This window comes from Ischnura elegans, chromosome 3 (assembly GCF_921293095.1).
Source record: "Ischnura elegans chromosome 3, ioIscEleg1.1, whole genome shotgun sequence".
Lineage (NCBI taxonomy): Eukaryota > Metazoa > Arthropoda > Insecta > Odonata > Coenagrionidae > Ischnura > Ischnura elegans.
The window spans coordinates 18,406,702-18,429,552 of NC_060248.1; the positions used below are offsets into that span (position 1 = coordinate 18,406,702).

The window sequence follows — 22,851 nt, forward strand, 5'->3', positions numbered from 1 at the left end:
AATCCTATGTGTTATAGCAATTCGATATATTTTAATAAAAATTATATTCGATATATATCGAGCGTGAGACTACATACAAAACAAATTTCCATTGGGCATGGTGAGGAATACAAAGATGTACCCATTCACCAAATTTCATTGGTCCAACGGAAACACAATTGAAGTTATGCCAATTAACGTATTTGCTATAATAATCGAATCGACTTTTCGATCATACTGACATCTGTACTTTGAAATTCGCAATGTTTTTGGTTTAATTTCTGGGATATGGGTATCTACTATGTATTTCCTTGTCTACTATGTCCTTAGATGTAAAATCCTATATGCTATAGCAATTTGATATATTTTAAGAAAAAGTAGATTCGATATATATCGAGCGTGAGACTATATACAAAACATGTTTCCATTGCGCATTGTGAGGAATAACAAGATGTACCAATTCACTAAATTTCATTGGTCCAACGTATACACTTATCATTTTATGCCAATTTCCGTATTTGCTATAAAAATCGAATCGTACATTCGACTATACTGCCACCTGTATTGAAAAATTCGCATCCTATTGATAACCCCTCCATGCGATGGCCATACCCTTATCCCTCTCTTCTCTACTATCCCCGCTTTCAAAATTTCGCCTATGTTCTTATATTGGTGACGTATATAGGGCGATGCGTGTATTTCTTACGGGGACCTAATACAAAAAGATATAAATTCATATTGATATATCTTCGTTAGGAAACAATACTCATCTAAATAATTTATGTGTACGCATAATTCATTTCTTCCCTTACATATTTTTATAATTTTTATCCCCGTAACTATGTAAATAGGTCTGAAAAATGATTCAATCGAATGCAACCTTTTATCGATCATAACTTCGACTGTAATCGCTCGATTCGCTTGATTTAACTTTTGTCGAAGAAAAGACATTAACAGTAGTATTATATATGACTTTCACATTCATGCCTTGATTTAGAAAAAAGTTATTAGCGATTTAAGCGTAACCAAGGAGATTGGTATCGATATAACTCGCACATGAATCGATCGAGCGAAATGGTCATCATTGCAAAAGTTGACCATTGTGATAAAAGTATTACTCTGAAAATTTCATTTCTCTATCTTAAATGGTTGCTAAGATATTCAAGATTGCATGCTCCACAAAAAAATGGCGACAATGATTTTTCGCGTGCAGGACATTTTTCGGAATTTAATTATTAATTAACGAAGAGGGATACGGAGAAAGGGAGCTCAAACGTGAGGGTACGAAGTACTCTCTAACGGTTTTTCCTGAAGAGTCCAAATTTTCATATGGCACATGTCTCAAGGCTGAAATCCGAGTTTGAAAATTCGCCCATCACGACAATGTTAAATCGAAATCGTTTATTCCTCGGAATTGTTTCGACGTACGAAAATTATAAGATAGCCAAAAAATTAACCAAAGAATTCTCTAACTTTTTGGCAAAGGAATTTGTCGTACGATTATTGCAAGTTGGTCAAAAAAATTCCTAAAGTTTTCCCATAAGAAAAGCATTGAGAGCATTCAAACAGTAATTAAAAATACTAAATATCAATTCGTCGCTATGGCAACCACACCAAAAAATCGACCAAAAAATGTAGTCTATGTCCATTGAATATCATGTTCCTCGAACGTTTAAAAGTACAAAATTAAAGCGAAAAAGTTGTAGTCCCATAAGGCTCCCATGTTAATTCAAGTCGATATATCTCGAAAACTAATCGACTTTTTCAACATTTCAGATTTTTCCTCCCGATGAATTTTTTTTTACTTTTACGTCCTATATTCAATATACCCACACCTATCACAGTTTGGGCTACTAATTTGTGTCAATCACACAATCAATTAATTAGTTTCCCACTTTATATATGCTAACGAGTCGATTGGGTGCTTGAATTCTTCAAGCGGGTAATAAGGAGGGTGGGAACATTGTTGTGTCACGTGTTGTCGAGCATTGTGTCCATAAGTGTTAAAAATATTCAAAAATTTCCCTGCCGGTTTTTGAAAGGGTAAGTAACCTAATTGTTTACTTTTAAAATTATTTGTTATTTTCAATATGATTTCATTTGACGGATAGTTCATTATTTGAATAGGCTAGGTTTAGCACTGAGACATAATTGGAGTAAGGTTTTTAAAATTTCAAGACAGTGATGATTTTGTGGTTATTTTTCAACTCTTAAAGTCCAAAAGCGTTGTGATAACCGAAACTTGAAAATGAAACACAGATTCGTTAGATAAATATATAAATATATATATACTCGCAAAACATATGTTCATAATGCAGTGTGTAAAATACTAAATTGTAACGATTCCCCAAATTTCTTTGGTACTAAAAAATAGTTATTCTCAAGATATTCCAATTTGAAAAAAATAGCTTTGGCATATTTGCTATCATTATCGTATCGAAATATCAAGTACACTGACACGTGTATTGAAAATTCGCAATCCTGTTCTAGTCTTCGATCATCAACCCTAAAATTCCTGGTCAACTATGTACGTGGATAGAAAATCCTGTATGTAATAACGATTCGATATATTTTAAGAAAAAGCATATTCAATATATATAGATCGTGAGACTACACGCAAAGCATATTTCCATTGGGCATTGTGAGGAAGACCAAGATGTACCCATTCACCAAATTTCATTGGTCCAACGTAAATACTAATCATGTTATGCCAATTCGCGTATTTGCTACATTTATCGAATCGATCTTTCGATAAAACTGCTATCTGCACTGTAATATCCGCAATGCCGTCGATTTTAATTCCAGTTAATAGAAATCTTCTCTATATTTCCTGGTCAACTATGTCCTTGGATGTAAAATCCTATATGTTATAGCAATTCGACATATTTTAAGAAAAAGTAGATTTGATATATATCGAACGTGAGACTAAACGCAAACAATATTTCAATTGGGCATTGTGAGGAATCCCAAGATGTACCCATTCACAAAATTTCATTGGTATATACTAATAAGAAACGTATATACTAATCAAAATATGCTAATTTCAGCATTTGCTATAACTATCGAATCGATCTTTCGATTATACTGACATCTGCACTGTAAAAACCGCAACGATATTGATTTTATTTCCATGCTATGGTCATCATCTATATTATTGCTGGTCAACAATGCCCGTGGGTGTAAAATCCTAAATGTTATAGCTATTCGATATAATTTGTGAAAAAGCAGATTCGATATGTATCGAATGTGAGACTACATGCAAAACAAATTTCCATTGGGCAATGTGAGGAATATCAAGATGTACCCATTCACCAATTTTCATTGGTCCAACGTATATACTAATCCAGTTATGCCAATTTGCGTATTTGCTACAATAATCGATTCGATCTTTCGATTATACTGACATCTGTAAGGTAAAATCCGCAATGATATTTTTTTTATTACCAGTCTATGGTCATCTACTATATAATTCCTGGTCAAGAATGCCCATGGGTGTAAAATCCTAAATGTCATAGCTATTCGATATAATTTGTGAAAAAGCAGATTCGATATGTATCGAATGTGAGACTACATACAAAACATATTTCCATTGGGCAATGTGAGGAATACCAAGATGTACCCATTCACCAATTTTCATTGGTCCAACGTATATACTAATCCAGTTATGCCAATTTGCGTATTTGCTACAATAATCGATTCGATCTTTCGATTATACTGACATCTGTAATGTAAAATCCGCAATGACATTTTTTTATATCCAGTCTATGGTCATCTACTATATAATTCCTGGTCAACAATGCCCGTGGGTGTAAAATCCTATATGTTATAGCTATTCGATATAAATTGTGAAAAAGCAGATTCGATATATATCGAATGTGAGACTACATGCAAAACATATTTTCATTGGATATTGTGAGGAATAAAAAGATGTACCCATTCACCATATTTCATTGGTCAAACGGAAACACTATTGAAGTTATGCCAATTAACGTATTTGCTAGAATAATCGAATCGATTCTTCGATCATACTGACATCTGTACTTTAAAATCCGCATTGCTTTTGGTTTAACTTACAGTCTATGGGTATCTACTATATAATTCCTGGGCAAATATGTCCTTGGATGTAAAATCCTATGTGTTATAGCAATTCGATATATTTTAATAAATATTATATTCGATATATATCGAGCGTGAGACTACATACAAAACAAATTTCCATTGGGCATTGTGAGGAATACAATGATGTACCCATTCACCAAATTTCATTGGTCCAACGGAAACACAATTGAAGTTATGCCAATTAACGTATTTGCTATAATAATCGAATCGACTTTTCGATCATACTGACATCTGTACTTTGAAATTCGCAATGTTTTTGGTTTAATTTCTGGGATATGGGTATCTACTATGTATTTCCTTGTCTACTATGTCCTTAGATGTAAAATCCTATATGCTATAGCAATTCGATATATTTTAAGAAAAAGTAGATTCGATATATATCGAGCGTGAGACTATATACAAAACATGTTTCCATTGCGCATTGTGAGGAATACCATGATGTACCAATTCACTAAATTTCATTGGTCCAACGTATACACTTATCATTTTATGCCAATTTCCGTATTTGCTATAAAAATCGAATCGTACATTCGACTATGCTGCCACCTGTATTGAAAAATTCGCATCCTATTGATAACTCCTCCATTCGATGGCCATACCCTTATCCCTCTCTTCTCTACTATCCCCGCTTTCAAAATTTCGCCTATGTTCTTATATTGGTGACGTATATAGGGCGATGCGTGTATTTCTTACGGGGACCTAATACAAAAAGATATAAATTCATATTGATATATCTTCGTTAGGAAACAATACTCATCTAAATAATTTATGTGTACGCATAATTCATTTCTTCCCTTACATATTTTTATAATTTTTATCCCCGTAACTATGTAAATAGGTCTGAAAAATGGCTCAATCGAATGCAACCTATTATCGATCATAACTTCGACTGTAATCGCTCGATCCGCTTGATTTAACTTTTGTCGAAGAAAAGACATAACAGTAGTATTATATATGACTTTCACATTCATGCCTTGATTTAGAAAAAAGTTATTAGCGATTTAAGCGTAACCAAGGAGATTGGTATCGATATAACTCGCACATGAATCGATCGAGCGAAATGGTCATCATTGCAAAAGTTGACCTTTTTAATAAACCTACTACCCTGAAAATTTCATTTCTCTAGCTTAAACGGTTGCTAAGATATTCAAGATTGCATGCCCCACAAAAAAATGGCGACAATGATTTTTCGCGTGCAGGACATTTTTCGGAATTTAATTATGAATTAACCAAGAGGGATACGGCGAAAGTAAGCTCAAACGTGAGGGTTCGGAGAACCCTCTAACGGTTTTTCTTGGAGATTCCAAATTTTCATATGGCACATGTCTCAACGCCGAAATCCAAGATTGAAAATTCGCCCATCTCGACAATGTAAAATCGAAATCGTTTATTCCTCGGAATTGTTTCGACGTACGAAAATTTTAAGATAGCCAAAAAATTAACCAAAGAATTCTCTAACTTTTTGGCAAAGGAATTTGTCGTGCAATTATTGCAAGTAGGTCAAAAAAATTCCCAAAGTTTTCCCATAAGAAAAGCATTGAGAGCATTCAAACAGTAATAAAAAATACTAAATATCAATTCGTCGGTATGGAAACCACACCAAAAAATCGACCAAAAAATCTAGTCCATGTCCATTGAATATCATGTTCCTCGGACGTTTAAAAGTACAAAATTAAAGCGAAAAAGTTGTAGTCCCATAAGGCTCCCATGTTAATTCAAGTCGATATATCTCGAAAACTAATCGACTTTTTCAACTTTTCAGATTTTTCCTCCCGATGAATTTTTTTTTACTTTCACGTCCAATATTCCATGTACCCACACCTATCACAGTTTGGGCTGCTAATTTGTATCAATCACCCAATCAATGATCACTTTCCCACTTTATAGACGCAACGAGTCGATTGGGCGCTTGAATTCATCAAGCGGGTAATTAGGGGGGGTGGAAACATAGTTGTGTCACATATTTTCGAGTCATGTGCCCATAAGTGGTTTAATATTCAAAAATTTCCCCGCCGTTTTTTGAAAGGGTAAGGAACTAAATTTTTCACTGTTAGAAATATTTGTTATTTTCAATGTGATTTTATTTGACGGATAATTGATTCTTTGATCCATTAAGTTAACCATTGACACATAATCGGAATAAGGTTTTAAAAATTTCGAGAGAGTTTTGATTATGTGGTTATTTTTCAACTGTTAAAGTTTATAAGCCCTGTGATAAGCCACTCTTGAAAATACAACGCAGATTCTTTAGATAAATATATAAAGATATTCCACTTGCAAAACGAATATCCATAATGCAGTTTGTAAAATACTGAATTGTAACGATTCCTCTAATTTCTTTGGTCTTAAAAAATAGTTATTCTCAAGATATTCCATTTTGCAAAAAAGAATTTGGCATATTTGATATCATAATCATATCGAATTATCAAGTATACTTAAACGTGCATTGAAAATACGCAATCCGATTGATTTACCTTCCAATCTTTGATCATCAACACTAAAATTCCTGGTCGACTATGTGCGTGCATGCAAAATCCTATGTTATAACGATTCGATATATTTTAAGAAAAAGCATATTCGATATGCATCAATCGTGAGACTACATGCAAAACATATTACCTTTGGGAATTGTGAGGAATACCAAGATGTACCAAGCACCAAATTTAATTGGTCCAACGGATACACTATTCAACTTGTGCCAATGTTATGTATTTGTTATAATAATCGAATCCATTCTTCGATTATACTGGCATTTGTATCGTTGAATCCGCAATGCTATTGATTTAACTTACAGTCTATGGCTATCTTCCACATAATTATATTGGTCAACTATGTCCTTGGATGTAAAATCCTATATGTTATAGCAATACGATATATTTTAAGAAAAAGTAGATTCGATTAATACTGAACGTGAGACTATACACAAAATATGTTTCATTTGGGCATTGTGAGGAATACCAAGATGTACCCATTTGCCAAATTTCATTGGACCAACGTATAAACTAATCAAGTTTTGCAAATTTGCGTATTTAATAGAATAATCGAATCGATCTTGCGATTACACTGCCATCTGTACTGTAAAATCCGCATGGCTATTGGTTTAATTTTCAGTCTGTGTGTCTACTATACAATACTGGCCAACTATGCCCTTGGATGTAAAATCCTATATGTTATAGCGGTTCGATATATTTGAAGAAAAAGCATATTCGATATATATCGCACGTTAGACAACATACAAAGAATATTTCTATTGGGCAGTGTGAGGATTACCAATATGTACCCATTCACCAAATTTCATTGGTCCAACGGAAAAACTATTGAAGTTATGCCAATTTACGTATTTGCTATAATAATCGAATCGACTTTTCGATCATACTGACATCTGTACTGTAAAATCCGCAATGCTATTGGTTTAACTTTCAGTCTATGGGTATCTACTATGTAATACCTGGTCAACTATGCCCTTGGATGTAAAACCCTATATGTTATAGCAGTTCGATATATTTGAAGAAAAAGTAGATTCGATATATATCGCACGTTAGACTACATACAAAACATATTTCTATTGGGCATCGTGAGGAATACCAATATGTACCCAATCACCAAATTTCATTGATCCAACGGTAAATCTATTGAAGTTATGCCCATTTACGTATTTGCTATAATAATCGAATCGATTTTTCGATCATTCTTACATCTGTACGGTAAAGTCCGCAATCCTATAGGTTTAAAATCCAGTCAATGGGTATCTACTATTTAATCCCTAGTAAACTATGTCCTTGGATGTAAAATCCTACATGTTATAGCAATTCGATACATTTTAAGAAAAAGTAGATTCGATATATATCGAATGTGAGACTACGTACAAAACAAATTTTCATTGGGCAACGTGAGGAATACCAATATGTACCCAATCGCCAACTTTCATTGATCCATCGGTAAATCTATTGAAGTTATGCCCATTTCCGTATTTGGTATAATAATCGAATCGATTTTTCGATCATACTGACATCTGTACTGTAAAATCCGCAATGCTATTGGTTTTAAATCCAGTCTATGGGTATCTACTATTTAATCCCTAGTAAACTATGTCCTTGAATGTTAAATCCTACATGTTATAGCAATTCGATATATTTTAAGAAAAAGTAGATTCGATATATATCGAACGTGAGACTGAATACAAAACATACTACCATAGAGTATCGTGAGGAATACCAAGATGTACCTGTTTACCAAATTTCATTGGTCCAACGTACACACTTATCAAGTTATGCCAATTTGCGTATTTGCTATACTAATCGAATCGTACTTTAGACACTGCTGACATCTGTACTGTAAAATCCGCAATCCTATTGATATCCCTTCTATGGTCACTCCCTTATCCCTGCCTTCTCTAATATCCCCGCTTTCAAAATTTAGTCTATGTTCTTATATTGGTGACGTAGACAGACGGGATGCGTGTATTTCTTACGGGGGCCTAATACAAAAAGATATAAATTCAAATCGATGTATCTTCATTAGGAAACATAATTCATCTAATTAATTTATGTGTGCGCATATTTCATTTTTTTCCCTACATATTGTTAAAATTTTTATTTCCGTAACTATGTAAATAAGCCCAAAAAATGGCTCAATCGAATACAACCTTGTATCGATCATAACTTCGAGTCTAATCAATCGATTCGCCTGATTTAACTTTTGTCGGATGAATGACATTTTCAGTCGTATTTTGTATGACATTCATGTTCAAAACTTGATTAATAAAAAAGTTATTAGCGATTAAAGCGTATCCAAGGAGATTCGTATCGATATAACTCGCACATGAATCGATCGAGCGGAATGGTCATCATTGCAAAAGTTGACCATTTTAATAATATTATTTATCTGAAAATTTCATTCCTCTAGCTTAAACGGTTGCTAAGATATTCAAGATTGCATGCTCCACAAAAAAATGGCGACAATGATTTTTCGCTTGCAGGACATTTTTCGGAATTTAATTATTAATTAACCAAGAGGGATACGGCGAAAGTAAGCTCAAACGTGAGGGTTCGGAGAACCCTCTAACGGTTTTTCTTGGAGATTCCAAATTTTCATATGGCACATGTCTCAACGCCGAAATCCAAGATTGAAAATTCGACCACCTCTACAATGGAAAGTCGAAATCGTTTATTCCTCGGAATTGTTTCGACATATGAAAATTTCGAGATAGCCAAAAAATCAACCAAAAAATCTAGTATCTTGCGTTTCAAGGAATTTGTCCTGTGATGATTGCAAGTTGGTCAAAAAAAATCCTAACGTAGTGCCATAAGAAAAGCATGGGGCACTTTCAAAAAATCATAAAAAATACTAAATATCAATTTATCGCAATGACAACCACACCAAAAAATCAACCAAAAAATCTAGTTTATGTCAAGGGAATCTCATGTTCCTCACATATTTAGAAATACATAAAAAAAGTGAAAAAGTTTTAGTCCCATAAGGCTCCCATGTTAATTCAAGTCGATATATCTCGAAAAGTTATCGACTTTTTAAAGATTTCAGATTTTTCCTCCCGATGAATTTTTTTTTACTTTTACGTCCAATGTTCCATGTACCCACACATATCACCAGTTTGGCTACTAATTTGTATCAATCACCCAATCAGTGAATCAAATCGCAGCTATTATAGGGACGTTAATAAAGTATATGTGACTTCCACTTGCCGACAAAACTTATTGCGAAGCAAGATAATTAGCCACTAGAGACAAACCAAAATGTATAGGTTAAAATTTCCTTTAAATGACAATACATATTATTTATTTGTTAAAACTTTTATAAACTTAGTCTTTTCTTCTATTTTTATCTATTTAATTTCAAATAATTGTCTTTCGTAATTTATGTACATGTTTCCACCCTTGGCTTCTCTAATATCATTTCGATTATAGTTTCTAGTATATTTCAAATATATTTCCCATAACTTCTCCTCTCATACTGTTGACCAAACAAAAACTGCAACCAAGGCCCTAATTATTAAATAATGTCGATCTATCTGCCTCAACCATATCGTCGCTTACGTGTCCAAACCGTCTGGATCCAAGCAGACAATTGAAGTGAATATCCTTTTCTTCTTAACTTATATAAAAATATTTTGATAAGTCTTTTTAGCTGCTCAAGCTGGTTTTTTTTTTAGGTTCCCTTTTTTAGACTCATACATAACCACAAAAACGATCTTACAAAATCCGGCGTCGCGGCGCTATTTCTGGATCAAACTACGGACTAGGAAATTCAATTTCATTTTTAACATTTTGACTTCGGCAGTGGATTCGGAAACCCAGGGTGGTCCCGCATGGGGTAAACACTCTCGAGGGGCGGGAACCATGGCCGACACTTATGAGACCACTATTTTCAGTACTGAAGTTATGCATCAACATCCCGACGCCACTAAATTGAATTACAGCGAGAAAGAGTACATACCTTACTGTTTTTCATAGGGGTGAAATGTTTTCTTCTTATCGCCCAAATGCACTTCTTCTTCAACTCAGGATCTTTTGGAAAGCAAAAAACTTTAACCATGTCCCGGAGTTGCCTTTACATCCCAGCAATACACACACAAAAGGCATTTTTAACAAAAATATCTCACAAACACGTTTCTGAAGCCCAGTGAATGAAATGAAGCAATAAAGAAAACTTCACCATTACCAGACACTATTTTTCACCAACTTAACCACAAAAATCCCTGAAATGTGGAGAGAAGTAACGCAAAAAACAACACGATCTCCAAAGGCTTGTGCAGGTTTCGGGGATTGGGCCTTCTTCCTAGGAGAATATGTCACCACCCACGAAAGAAAATAATCCCAGACCGAATACAGTTTTATCCATGAGATACAATTTTATCGATGCATATGAATTTGCCAGTCCTCTTGTATCTTTTTTCATCATTAGAGGAAATAAAGAAACATAACCTTTTTAGTAACTTTCTATGCGCGATCTATTGTATCTGATGGTCCACCCTCGTATTCAGATACGCAAAATTCCTGTGCCGTCTGGGAAAGTCATGAGTGAAAGGAAAAGTTTTTGGTTTTAGGTGATACTAATCAATTAATATTAATTCAATCAATTTGATATTTGTATAAAAAAATGATAACACTTAATTTTTAATGAATCAAATATATTGCAACCAAAAATAGCACAGCTAACTATGAACATAACTTATAGCAAAAAAACATTTACAAATTATAATTACAGAGTTTCAGATAATATGTATCATACATGAAGAGTACACTATACCCTTTCAAATGCTACACTTTTAAGAAATTGGAAAATCCAACTTAATTGCAACAAAGCAATGAGTGGAAGGTAACTTGAGGTAACATATTTCAAGCTAATTTAAACAACAGCTCAGTGATTTGCCCTGTGATTTCACCAACTGCAAAAGCATTGGAGTCGGAAAACACACTTCAGGTCTATCATAACCAGGAACATTTGTAACCATTCAAATGCCAGAATGCAGCCAACAACAGTGACTTCAATCCTTTTCGCAAATACACACCACCCAACTGTTCAAATTTCAACAATAATGTACCAGACACACATATCATCCCAGTATGTCTCAAAAAGAAGTGCACCTACTTTTAATGAGGGCACATACGTATATTTAGAGAGGAGTATTCTGCACTAACTCCTCTCCTCCTTACAACACATACATCGGAAGAAAAGCTTGGCATCAAAAAAGTAGTAGATTAACATATCAACAGTTTTGAATTAATCTTATTGGTAAGCATGATCGCACAAATTTCTCTCAGTTCGCGCGACGTATGCCAATTAATGCATATTATTATGCATAAGGGCACATATATACTCATGTATACACATGTTTACGCATAAATATGCATCAGGAAGCCCTATTTATATTCATATTCTTCCGTAGTTCAGGCACTTCCTTGAGGAGTCTTGCAACTTCACCCACAGCAATATGCCAATCTGTGTGGCAACGTTGTTCGCAATCTTAGGGCAGTGAATGCAACATACGATGCACTTTCCTTCATGCACTAGATTCCTTGCTGGGGGCACCCTCAGCCGGAGATCTTGTTGACCCCAATGATCCATCGGCCACACTGAAAAATAAAATGAGCCATGCCAACGTGACCTCATAATACGATTACAGCAAAACCTCTTTACATCGTAATGGAGGGGACCAAAATTTGGGCAATTTAATGTATGGAGGTTCACTATAGAGAGGTTTTATGTAGTGATATGCACCAATTTTTCATATTCTTTGGAAATGAAAGGCACTACTGTCTTTTAAATCATTATATTTATGCATTTGAATAAACATTCATTAATTAGTGAGCATATATTTATTATTTAATGATTAACACAAAGTGAGCGCTATCGTGTGATTTTTACCATGATTCGAGAGAAAACGATGTGATCTCTCTTAATTCAACAGTCACTTCATCTTTTTTTATTTACTCTTAGGTATACTCTCATATGGAACAAAATGGCCATAACTGGCAAAATGGTCAACGTGAAAATTACAGAATACTAAAGGTGTAAAAGAAAAAAAATAAACATGAAACATTTATCGCTGAAAATGTCATTCCACGTACATAATCGCGGCTGCATTAATGGCCTCCAGTTGTCTTGGTACAATTTGCAGAGGTAGTTAGGCAGTCTCGGGGATGTCTCCTTGGTATGATAAGTGGAGGTTTTACGATATAAAGAGGTTCACTATAAAGAGGTTTGCCTACAAATTTACATGTAAATCTGACGGGACCGTAGGAGTGGTATGAAGTATGGAGGTTTATGATGTAAAGAGGTTCACCACATTAGAGGTTTTACTGTATTACCATTAAAATCAATCAAACTTGTACTGGTTGCATAGCTATTAATAACTGCATACTTTGGATAATCCTGTCTCAAGGAAAACAAAAAATATTACCAACCCTCAAAAGTAATCCACATCATAAAATCCTGCGCATGTTCAAGTAAAAAATTGCATCAAAACCAGTACCTACTCATGAGAAATTCATAGCAGTTTAACCCATGCTACACAAGATGATGATTGACTTAATGATAATGATTGATCTCCTAGTGGACATAAAATATGGTGAGTCCTTTAATATCATTTCTTGATTATTCATATTGTCCCACAGTTACCACCACAGCTCATTCAAATCATAAGAGTTTCGCAATTCTGCCATTCAAATTCTGTGCATGCCAGATGCATCATTTATCTAACTTCTTAAGCATTTAGGTTAATTTTAGGCATATGGAAATACAGCAATGATACTGCATTTGATATTGAAATGAAGTCTGCGTTTAATATCATTGTTTCTCAAAAAAATTCCACAAATGCAGGTCAACTCTTACAGGGTTGGCTATTTCAGAAGCCCATAAACTTCGCCTGCATCAGGTAAGTCACTGTGCACAGCAGCCCTGAAAAGTGGGTCATTTTGTCCAGAAGTATGCACTTATCTGCTGTATTCACATGCCCTGATTTTTATAGCCTCTATATATTTTGTCAATAAGGCCTTCCTAAATGTTGTTAACTCTGAATAATACCTGAAATTTAAATCCTAGTGAAACTAAAACTGCAAAGAATAATAATTTTAATGTTGCCTTACCCGTAACTGCCATAGTCAGACTCTAGAGAGACATGAGAAGAAGATCCCTTGGATTTCAATCCAATGTTGCTACTCCTTCGGTGGTTAGAGAGGAGGGCATCAACCATGTCCTCGGATGTGTCACTATCACTGCATGAAAAAGGAAAGGCATGATAAGATATGTATAAAAACAAAAGAACCATATCTAACACTTTTAAAATAACCGTACGAATAGCAAATGATTGATTGATGATAATTAGATAAAGTGGAATTACATTATTTAATATTTTATTTATTAATTTGGTGACTCCGTGGGTGACACCGTAAAGTTTTCTCCATGACTAGTCTCGGTATACTTAAATTTGCTATTTTTTAATTAGAGTTACATGCTATTATATCATGATTGTATATGATTAATAAAATTAATTTTAAAACCATTAAAATTATATTTTAAATTTACTTTCTTTTGTGAATATATTTTTTTTGTTCCAACGTACTCATATTCCCAGAACAATAAAGACAAATTTCAATTTCAAACCCAAAAACTTTATGATACCCTACACCTACACTCTCACTGATGGGCCATATACAATGGGATACCTGTAGCAAATGTAGATGCAGAAAATGGTTTTTCCACACATGGAAATATTCTGCCTGATAAAAAAAACTATACTTCAAAATAATGTAGCATTAACGTCTAGTTTGACCTTTGGATCTCCATTCCAGCAAAAGAAGGATTCTGCTAGAAAATGCCAATTATAAATTCTTGAATGTGAATGCTTTCAGATGGCATATTCCAAATTTTTTTTTTGGTAGAATCAACATTATAGCATATAAATATTTTTGTGTAAGACATTAAAGACTTTAATCATCCATGAGTTAAGTTAAAAATAAATTTTATACTGAGCATGACTAAACTTTAAACAAAAAAACTAAAAATACACTGTCATATTTTAGTTTAAATTTTCTACCAAAGTTTAAACTAAAATTTGAGTATTTTTGAACATTCAAAAATATTCCCCATCTGTGCAACTCAAGATCTTTTTAGCTTTGAGAAGTTGAAATACATAGAAAAGAGATTTTTGGCATGTGCATCCAACAAATGTTTAACTTATTCCTTTAGCATTTGCTTTGACCCCTCATAATGAAGTTTTTTACCATTAAAAATACATCTAATATGCTTACAAGCATTTGTATTGGTGAAATTACTGTTTTTGGGATAAAAAATAATATATGTTTATGACACGAGTCAATTTTGCATGACGAAACTGTATTTTTTATGAAAAAATTAGAATTTTATGATGGAATTGAAAACCAAATTTTACAGAGTTTTACGACAAAATTCGTGGTTTTTATTCACCGATAATCTTTGCCTCCACTCATGTCTCACCTCTCTGTGTCGTCCTCCTCCCCTCCACTGCTCCCACTCCCCATCTCCCCCCTCATGGCCGCCTGCAAGTCCCCGAGCCTCGCCAGCGCCAGCCGCAGGTCAGCACGTGTCGTGGCCGACTCAGCCTCGGCAACAGTCGCCCTCTGCTCCGCCTCTCGCTTCTTCGCCGCCGCCTCCGACTCGCGAGCTGCGGCCGTTGCGACCTCCTCACGGGCTTCCCTTGCGGCCCACTGGGCACGACGCAAGGCCTCCTGGGCTGCCAGCTCACGAGCTCTGGCTGCGTTGGCCTCCGCTGTAGCCTTCTCCGCAGCCTCCTTCAGCCTTGTTATTTGTACCTATCACAAAGATTAAAAATTGCCACTTTAGTGATATTGGTTTACACAAAAGCAGAGGTATTCAGCCAAAAATACATTGTTATCCAGCTAATCAAAGCACATGAGGCAATGAAAGAAATAATAGATAGTGGTATGTATAGTGTTTCTGAGAACCCAAATTGAGCCATTATTGCTTAAAATGTGCTCTTGATGAGACCCAAAAGCCAATTAGAGACACAGCATATGAATTTTTTTAAATATTCCATAGTAAAGAATTACATAAAAGAGCCGCAGTAGAGTACATAGGGGTTCCATAACTTAAAAACCGCTCCAGTTAAACATTTGGGCAAAAATTAATTTAAAATATTAATGTAAACAGTTTACACTATGAAAAGAAGTTTACACTTTTTTGGAATTTCATTAAAAACTTTTAACAGTCAATACAAAATGCTTGTCTTATTGTCAACATATGATATTTAAAGAGTACCAAGTTCAGAACAGCAACTGAATAACTGACATAGATACCAACTGCATAGGTCCTTTATCTTTTCTTGGATTACAGGTAAATTTCTAAATTCCAAGAAAAAATTGTGCAGCTTTATTTGTGAATGACAAGACAGCCTTCAACCCAATTTGACAAATTACCTCCATGCGGGAGCGTGTGGTTTGTTCAAGTTCCAATCTGGACTCAAGATCCCGAGCCTTGAGTGCAAGACGGCGCTGAGCCAAGTTGGCCCCTGGGTCCCCACGGCCACCCCCTTCAAGCGCAGCCTCCAGCCGTGCCCACAGTTCTGCCACTTGCTCCTTCAGTGTTGCCCTCTCTGCTTCCAGGGCGGACAGTTGGCCAGCCTGCTCAGCCATCGCAGCCTGCTCCTCAGACACTTGCTGAACCGCTCCCTTGTACTTCTTCAGCATCTACAAGTTATAACGAATATATATAAGTCAACCTGAAGAATGAACCTCATTCTATTGCATTAAAAAAAAAAAAAAACAAAAATATAGTGCAGATCATTTCAAACAGAGCAGGGATGATCCATTGACTGACTGAAACTATAGTTGTGTTTTTTTAGTTTGAAGTATACCGGGACTAGCTGTGGTGATAACTTTTATGGAAGTCACCTGCAATGCACAATCATGCAAAAGATCCACAGAGAAAAAAACATCCGCTTCCACTGGGATTCGAACCCAGATCCCCTGATTTCCGGTCGAGTGCTTTAGCCAGTTAAGCTACGGAGGTGTCATTCTTCCCTGTGGAGTCTTCTTTCTTTTTTCTTGTGGATTTTTCCGTCCAGTATTGTCCACAAATATCAACAGGGAAGAATGATACCTCGGTAACTAAACTGGCTAAAGCACTCAACCGGAAAATTCGGGTTTGAATCCTGTTCAAGGCGAATGATTTTTCCTCTGTGGATCTTTTGCAAAAAAAGTACAGTTGTGTCCTATTGCTGACCATGTACATTATCAACAAGTCTAAAAGTCAAATAGTCAAATCGGTGTGACATGTTTTATAGTATATTGCATGGTGTTTACAACAGTATTATCGGTGATGTAATTTAATATGAAATGAACACTAATATAAATCAAACAGTAAACATGTGGAACAACAAATTTTTTAAAAACTTTTTAAAACAATGATAGAATAAATGTAACTAAGAAAATGAGAGAAGAAAATCCATTAACAGGGTACTATGAACAAGGGAACACAAAAAAAATGTAAAAATATAAATTTGTACGTCCCACATAATGCAGTTTCTACCAGTTTGAAACGTAGGCTTTTGCAGCAAGATACATTGGTGTCAACAGCATTTACCATCTTTCATCCAATCATTATCCAGGCGATTTTGTTTCGTTTCTTTTTCCTCCCTTTCTCCTTCCATCAAATTAAATATGATAGGGGAGGATGGTGTATCTAGGGCATAGTGTACCTAGGATCACTAGGAACTATCCGCAAGTATTTGACCAAGGGGCTTTAAAGTAAGCTATTACGTGAAAGATGCGCTAGAGAGTAGCATAGGTCAATTTGAGTTCATTTGGGTAACATTTACAAAGAAGGCACTACATATTTTGAAGTTTTTGATGCTGAAAAGTAATTATTTTTAGTTGCATATCGAAGTGTTTTACCAAAACTATCACACCAGCAGTGGTTATCGTTGCACAGGTGAAATTTAAATATGTATAATGGCAAGTGGTATTAGCTACTTATTTGGTATTTTAGATGTAATATTAACCAAAATTCAAAATGGCTACCTCTTGTACTAAGGGACAAAAACACATGATGTAACTAGGAACATGTTTTCATAGGAGATATCTGTTAAATATACAATCAAATACATTATTAGTGGATTTAAAGACTCCTGCATTTTTTCCCTCTGGATCATGGTGTATTCACAGACTTTATGCCACCATATGTCAGTACTTAATCAGCCCCTTCAACGAAAATATCTATTCCTGTTCTTGAAAGGAATTACACTTTTAAATTGAGTATTAACCAACTACAAAAATTTACTTTAGTAAAATTTTAATTTACTTTCAAATTTAAAAAACATATTACAAATTGATTTCGTTTTTCACAAGTTTCATTGCTGTTCCCTCCAATCTAACTTGTGTTCTTTGGTACAATAGGTATTGTTTTGAGGTACTTGAACTTGATGTATCTAGGAACAGTTGCAAACACTTTTAGAAGTTCTAATTAGATCCGTTAATAGTAAAGGTACAAGTATAAAACTGAAAACTGATGTGAAGTAATCCTGATGGATTGAATTGCTACGACATATTAGACTAAATCTTAAGTAAATATATTGTAATTTAACCCTTAGATGCACGCTAAGCGGGGATTTTGCAGCATTTTTCAAAAATTCGAAATATCCTAGTTATTGCGCATGGGTCACTGGTGGTACTCTTCGGTATTCTATTTCTGTACTTTTCCCTTTACCAAGAACATATGTTTGCATCAATGTGAAGACCAACTATTGCGTTAGAATCTTACATAGTGAGAACGACGACAACTTTATGTGATTTGCCGCTAGATGGCATTCACACGATACTAAGGAACTTCTGATAATCTGATTTGTGGATGAAAAACTTTACTGTTTCTACAGTTTCTTTATTTTCCTTAAGGAAAATAAATTTCCAAATAGTAGAAACAGCAAAGTTTTTCACTCACAAATCAGTAAGATGGATTTTTACAACGTGAAGACCTCTACTATTCAGTGCATTCTGATAATCTGTCGCTACCGTGGAAACTTGGAAGCATAATTCTTTTTTCAATAATATGTTAATATGTTGTTTCGTATTTATTATATTTTTTGTGACCACTTGCATTATTATTTTGTTATTATTATTATTTGTAAAATTTATCTCAACCTCAAACCACAAGTCCTAATTTAAAAATTTCATCTTCATACTCAAATATGAATTACATTGGAATAAAAATGTGTTATTTACACTAAACTAGTGACCGAAAAATAAGTTATGCACGCTTTTTATTCCTCCTGCATCAAAAAATGTCATGAATGTCATAACAGAGACAGTGATGGTCAATAAGGATGAAAAAACTAATTTTATTCATAAAGTTTGTTATTTTTATAATTTTAATGATTGCATTAAGATTTTGGCATATTCATTTCCATTTTTGTGTGTGTTTTTTGACTGCATAGTGTATAGATTATCGAGTGTATAGGTTATGTCTAATTCATTTAGAAAATTTAGTCTAAGTATTTATCAAGAAATTTGCATATCAATGATGCGATATTTTTGTTTATAAATGAATGAAAAAAAAATTTTAGTGCTTTTTTTAATTAAAAGTTACCCAAATACGTGAAAACACCCTCAAATTTGAATGTATATTTGGGAAAATCAAAACTGTAAAAGTGCGGCAAAAAAAGCAGCAGGCGTGCACTGGTGCTATACTTGCAGGTGCGTGCCCCTAAGGGTTAAAAAAAAAGTTGAAAAATTGTTCCATAGTACAACACACTCTACTACATGAGAGAATGCAGAGGACGCATACGCAGGACACATTGCTTCACTTGCCTCCGCCATTTCCTCCTCGTTCTCTTCCAACTGTGCCCTGAGATCGGCCCTCTCCCTGCTCAGAGCGGCTGCTTTCTCCTCCGCCTCCGATCGCTGCCTCAGAGCCTCCTCAAGGGCAGCTGCAGCCTCCCTCGCCTCCTCCTCTGCTGACTGACGAGCCTTCTGCGCTATCTGCCTCGCTGCCTCAGCATCCTCCAACTGCAAGCAGGTCACAAGATTCGGTTAGAAATTCCTAACATAAATTTTGGGCACTGCATAAAATGCAGCACAGAGCCAGATATACCTAATTTTTAAGGCATTGACCGCCGTCGTGTCTATTTCCTGAGAGCAGTGCTCTTTTATCAGTTGCGTGATATTGTTCCGTGAAACACATACCATTGCAAATTTATCCAAAATAATTGCAGTCAAAATGACCACTTTGATTAAGATTCGTAACTTTAAAAAAAGAATTCATATGCTTAGAAGCTAGATAGATTATCCAGCATGAGGTGGGGATAACTTTTTCAATGCCAGTCACTATGACATGACGATGTTTAATAGACCTCGACCATTTTCAACACTTCATGCATAATTATCAAGGAATAATAATGCGTCTTGATGCATCATAATTGGTCAAGTTACATTACATACTTTTAAAGTGTATAGTATACAAATTAGTGGTGGTATCCACTCACTACGTTAGGGTAAAAATAAACCCCAATTCTATAATGGTAGAGCAATGCGTACCTGATTTCTGAGGGAGCGCAACAGAGCCTTTCCTGCGGTGGGTTCACTCTTGGAGCGTTCAAGGAGGGTGTGTGCGTCACGCAGCAGGGCCTTGGTGCGGCGCAAGTCCCTCCGCAGCCTTTGTATTGTCTCCTCGGCATCTGCCCCACCGCCACGCCTCCCGTCTGCCCCCCTCCCCTCTTCAACAAGCCTCCGCTCCAGCTCATGTCGCTCACGAAGCAGCCTCGTCCTCTCTTCGTGCTCCGCTTCAAGCTGTGCTTCCAGGGCTGAAATGGTTTCAAAAGTAATCTCAACAATTAATCCATTATTCCTGGGGCAAAAGAGGATGTAAACTCAAACATGTTCAAGGTATACATCAGCTTTCATTTTACGGTTTAAAATTCTAAAGGTGTACATATGTGACCCATGTTAAATTCTATGTTTTTCAATTATATTTTCATTTAGTTTCACTTTTTTACAGGAGATGATATAAATATGTATCACTCCTGAGGAAATGGTATTATGTATTTCTACAGTATTTAGTGTTCTATAAAAATAAATTAATGTCTCTTTTTCCAAAAAAATAAACTGATGCGTCTTTGAATTGGGCTTCAGTTTTCTGGGAGTGAAAATGGATATTGTCATGAGTGGATAAGTTTTGAAGACAGTATGACTCATAATAAATGCTTTCCACGCATTCTTCAAAAAATTACTTTGTCATCACAGACAATATCCATTTAGGTTAAAAAAGAAAGCAAAATTCCACAAATTATATGGATAATTAAATTATTATATTTTCAAAAGTATAAATTTTTCAAGATTAAACAGTAAATTATAGCTCTATTTTTATGTACATAACTAAAATTATAAGATATAAATTACAGCATTTACCTATTTCAAATAGATAAAAGGCTGTTTGGGCTGAGGCTAATTCTTAACATAGATAAGCAGTGCTTAGCCTAAAAAGTCTGTAATACAGTAGATCCATAGTAAGAATAAATAAAGACAATGTACAAAGGCTTGAAAAACTTCTAAGGCTGGAAAATTCAAAATTAATAAAAGTAAATAAAGTATGCAGCTCAAAATTTTTTTCATGGTTTTCTGTCATACCAGATCTTTGGAAATAATTTCAAATTTTCAGTTAAACAAAACCAGTATAATCAGTTTGTTTGAGGGGAAAAGAAGGAATCCAAGGTGGTTTGTTTAATAAACTTATTCCTTAAACAAACATAAAACCACTACACTTCTTACAAGCACTTAATTATGCTTTCATGAACACCAAAAACACAGTCAATAGAAGCCAACTTCCTCTTCACCCCCTTGTTTTATCTCACATAATAGCTGTTCCTTTTTAGCTCTGCAGTCACTGGCTACTACCATTTTCATTCAAAAGAACCCATATTCTAACTCAGAAACTACAGCAAATAGCTACAAATCTATTAAAAAACCAGATAAATAATTGATTAAGGGTTAAACTTTAGTGAGTGGTTATTGATATCATAAGATCAAATCATCTCAAAAAGAAATTTTGATAATGTTCTATCAAACCAAAAATGGTAAAAATCAGGTCCACCAACTTGAAAAGAAAATAGACCCAATGAAAATTAAATTTTTCAAAAAATCAACCAATATTTTGAATATGTACAGGTAGAATTTAATAGAAAACTGTCACTTGTTGTAAGTCAATACTTCATAGCTAGAAAGACCAACAAAGCAGGAACCGATTATCGGGGAAAAACATATAGCCAAACAAAACAAGGGGGTGAAGAGGAAGTTGGCTTTTATTGACTGCGTTTTTGGTGTTCATGAAAGCATAATGAGGTTCTTGTCAGAATTGTAATATTTTTATGTTCATTTAAGGAATAACTTAATCAAGCATATGAATAGCGTGACATGGCACGATGACATACCTATGGGCTTAAATTTCCGACTTGAAAACCACACTTCTTTGAGGGGAAAACTTCTTATCCAGTTTCAAATCAATGGTTTGCGAGTTCACTTCATGGAATGTGGCACGATAGATTCAAAAGCAAACGTCGCTATATTCCACACAGTATTTATAAAAATTAAACTGGTTTCGAACTTTCCACGTCAAAACTAGGTAGTAGAGCTGTTCTGCTACCTCTTGATAATGACCCTATAAAGCTCAAAACTGGTCGAGTTTTAATGAATACTGGAATACAATAACATTTATTTTAAAATTTATTTTCTTAATTGCATTCTACTGTACTTCCCTGACTAATGTTCAAACAAATCCACTCACTCACCCTTGACTTTCTTGTGAGCGTTGCACCTCGCCTCCTCCAGTTCTTCGTCCCTCTGAGCAGCTTCCCGCCTCGCTTCTTTGCGTTGCTGCTCCAACGACATCTCAAGGCGCAGCTTGGCCTGCTCCAGGAGCTGAACTTGTCCAGCCAAATCATCCAACTCCTCTTCCTGATAAGCGTGATGTGAAAATGATGATTTTTCATCAATATCAAAACAGTTATGATTGAAAAAAATTATAAAAAAAACTAGGATAACTGAATGGTCTGAAAAGTCATGCCCTAGATCAATGCTAATTTCAGTTGTGATAAGGTAATTGAATTGTAAATTATTAAAATGTCCATCCCTATCTTAGATGAGGACTTGAAAGAACAGAGCTGAGATCATCAAATGACATCATGAGTTGGAATCCAATTGAAAATTGATATTGTTGACAAGATATTGTAGCTGACATAATTCCAAGCATTAT

General features: G+C 34.9%; 1 protein-coding gene across 12 annotated transcripts in view; it reads right to left on the bottom strand.

Moving 5' to 3' along the window:
- Positions 1-11,228: 11,228 nt before the first annotated feature.
- The window catches only part of LOC124155500 (unconventional myosin-XVIIIa), a 730,850-nt gene continuing 719,227 nt past the window's right edge, over positions 11,229-22,851 (bottom strand). For all 12 annotated transcript variants that reach the window (XM_046529364.1, XM_046529362.1, XM_046529363.1 and 9 more), the window contains 7 exons: positions 22,388-22,553; positions 20,142-20,407; positions 19,416-19,613; positions 16,032-16,301; positions 15,073-15,407; positions 13,704-13,832; positions 11,229-12,191 (listed from right to left, as the gene is read on the bottom strand). In XM_046529364.1, the coding sequence (XP_046385320.1) occupies positions 12,119-12,191; positions 13,704-13,832; positions 15,073-15,407; positions 16,032-16,301; positions 19,416-19,613; positions 20,142-20,407; positions 22,388-22,553 (1,437 nt within the window). In that variant the 3' untranslated portion in view covers positions 11,229-12,118. The remainder of the gene's footprint in view (positions 12,192-13,703; positions 13,833-15,072; positions 15,408-16,031; positions 16,302-19,415; positions 19,614-20,141; positions 20,408-22,387; positions 22,554-22,851) is intronic.